The following is a 2,897-nucleotide window of genomic DNA, read 5'->3' as shown; positions in this document are numbered from 1 at the left end:
ATATGGGACTTGGTTCCATTATGTAGTTTCTCATTGTATGGACAATGTTATTTTAATGGAATTCTTAATTATTGTGATGTTTCCTCATATTTATGTGCACCTTAATTTGATTTGAGAGAATTCATCTGTGTAGGACCAAGAATAAACATAAGGTTTATTCATTAAGAAATAGTTGCCACATAAATTATAATAAGAATAAATACATAGTAATACATGGAAGATAATACTCGTCATTAGAGGACTTATTGCCATGAGTCATGTATCTATTACTTAATACAGATTATGAGTGGGTTTTAAGATGAGACATTAAGATTGGAAGTATGGACCAAGTGGGAGAATGTTAGCTCCCATAATGGCCATCGATTATTTGGAAACTGTCTGCCGCCGAGTTAGCTCCCATAACGGCTGCCGATTACGGAAACCGTCTGCACTGATTACTTTCTTGTTGGGAGCTCTTGGAGTGGTCCATTACTCCCTCTGCAGTGCTCTACCATGTTTTGTGGAACACTTGACACATGGCCAACAAAAGCTTGATGGAAGCTTGGCTATAAATACCTCTGTTTGGTCCCCAAGCTCACTCACTCAATGCCCTTCAGCCTTACACCATCGAATGAGAGTGAGTAGAGCTTGGAAGTGCCTCGCGGGTGAGAGAGAAAAAAAAAGTCTGCAGGTTGCCTTGGTTCCTTATTCTTTGGCTTGTTCCAGTGCATGCTGCGTTGCAGAGGCTCCCGAGGTTCAAATTCATTTGGCCATTGTAGTTCTGTGACCCATCTACATACACTCGCTGAGCTTGCCAGTGGTACTGCCGCCGACTTCGCTGCCATTTGTTGTTGCCCGTGCGTCTTGTTGCCTTTGGCCACTTTGGCCCTTGTGAAGTTGCCTGCAGGTTTGTGCAAGAAAACAGTAAAGAAAAGCACAAGAAAGATAGGAGCAAAGAAACGGTCACACGGAAAACCTGCCAATGATAAAGAAGAAACTTTGCGGGAAGAGGCTTCCATGGATTCGAATGTGTAAGCCTGTTAAAGAATAAATAGTATTAGAGTGTGAGTTAGCATCAATGGCCGGAGGTATGATTTCATTTGGGTATTAAGTTTTCGGTTTTTTTAAGTGTTTATTCCACATTATAGAATCGTTATTATGCTGTCAGGCTCAGCATTAGGAAAGTAGATCGGGGTCTGGCACAATCATTTCCTGATTCTACTCTGGTAATCTCCACAGGTAACATGAAAAAAGTATGGATAAAATATGTGTGATTAATATTTTCTTGAAATTTTGTGCAGGGTGCTGACATGGTCATTCATTCAGTAACGAAATTTCTCGGTGGCCATAGCGATCTGGTTGCAGGAGTAGTTGCAGGCTCTTCTCACCACATAGAGTTAGCCTCAAAGCTGGCAGGTCGCTGGGGGCTGCTTGCTGCTCCATTCGATTCATGGCTTGCCACTCGCGGCATTCGCACACTACAGGTATCTGAAAGTACGACAGATTTATAGTCAGTTTATTGTTCACAAAAAATTGATACAAACCTTGTAAATAAGCAAACACTCTGACAATATCAGGTCAGAATGGAGCGTGCATTGTCAACAACTGCAGAACTAGCAAGACGAATAATTGGTAGCTCAATTCCTGTAATGATAAAGTGGTCATCAGATTGTGCCATAATGGCTATTGAAGTTCCGGGAGGATTTGATGGAGCCAATAAAGCTGTGTCATGTTTCAAGATGATAAAATTTGCCCCAAGCCTGGGAGGAACAACAACCACTGTTTCACATCCAGCTTCTACCTCCCACAAGACTGTCCCGTATGCTGAGAGGGAAGCAATGGGAATAACTGATGGAATGCTGAGGCTATCAATGGGCTTGGAAGATGTAGAGGACATATGGAGTGATATAGAGCGTGGTCTTGCTGCTGCTGTCACTGCCAATAAACCATCAGTTCATTGACTTTCTTTCATGACCGGCTCGAATGCTTCCATGCATGCTTACAACATATGCTGCTTTTCATATGAATGTATGCTGCTAGTTAGTATCTATAATAGACCTTTATATATATATATATATATCGTAACATGTAAGAAAGGAAGCATGTCATTAAGATGAAGGAGGCTTAACAAGGCACTTTGAAGGAAATTTCACATTGGTAGTCATAGTAGCATATTTCTGTATCTGAGAATAATTAAAATTTGTAAGTAGGAAGGTGGGTTAAACTTTACAAGTAATAGCCGTTATTTGTAAGTAATGGTTTTTTGTTTTGCAGTCAATCAGGGTTATTCTTAGTGGTTAGTAGAATGGATGTTATTTTGTCTATTTAGGTTCAAATTTCTGCTAGTAATATGATAAGCTATAATGTATTGATAAATATTGTTGTAATGGCTTCTTGTGTATGAATATTGTTGTATTAATTTTGAGCCCATAAACTCTTAAATGAATATACCTATAGATTAACATGGTACCAACAAACTCACTCTAACTCTTAGACTAAAAAGAAAGCTAATCTCTTTCTGGCCTTAAAAACAAGGGTCCTTTGCAAATAATGAATGGAGATGTGTGTAATAAAATTATCCATAAATCAGATTGGTATGCTGTGGACTGTTGAGTTCTTCTAATCTGAAATAGGAAATAGCGTGAGTGCTTTAAATAGGTATATGTTGTTAATGTGGGATTGCATGGTGTATGTGTGTCTTGTAAACTGTGAGAAAAAATACATTATTTAAAAGAGTTTACTTTATTGGTAAGCAACTATGTGGAGGCAAAGAGGAGAGAAGCTACCATATCAAGGTCTTCTAGTACTTCAGTATTTTGTTTTCACTGGGAGAAGTATCGAAATGGCTACTCTGTGCCTCTTGCTATACATACATGGGAACAAGAGATTGAAAGGTATAAACATTTTTATAAGTTTTT

The 2,897-nt window shown here is 38.9% G+C and overlaps 1 protein-coding gene across 1 annotated transcript; it reads left to right on the top strand.

Moving 5' to 3' along the window:
- The first annotated feature begins 1,237 nt into the window (after positions 1 to 1,237).
- Positions 1,238 to 2,192, top strand: LOC149203690 (uncharacterized). Its single transcript, XM_089403525.1, has 2 exons — positions 1,238 to 1,463; positions 1,557 to 2,192. The coding sequence occupies exons 1-2, from the start codon at positions 1,290 to 1,292 to the stop codon at positions 1,938 to 1,940; spliced, it is 558 nt and encodes a 185-aa protein (XP_089259651.1). The 5' UTR covers positions 1,238 to 1,289; the 3' UTR covers positions 1,941 to 2,192.
- The last annotated feature ends 705 nt before the right edge of the window (positions 2,193 to 2,897 follow it).

Source organism: Pinus tabuliformis, chromosome 2_1 (assembly GCF_031772625.1).
Source record: "Pinus tabuliformis cultivar Carrire ecotype Pingquan chromosome 2_1, CPIR1, whole genome shotgun sequence".
Classification (NCBI taxonomy): Eukaryota; Viridiplantae; Streptophyta; class Pinopsida; order Pinales; family Pinaceae; genus Pinus; species Pinus tabuliformis.
This window is presented reverse-complemented; position numbering and strand designations above follow the sequence as displayed.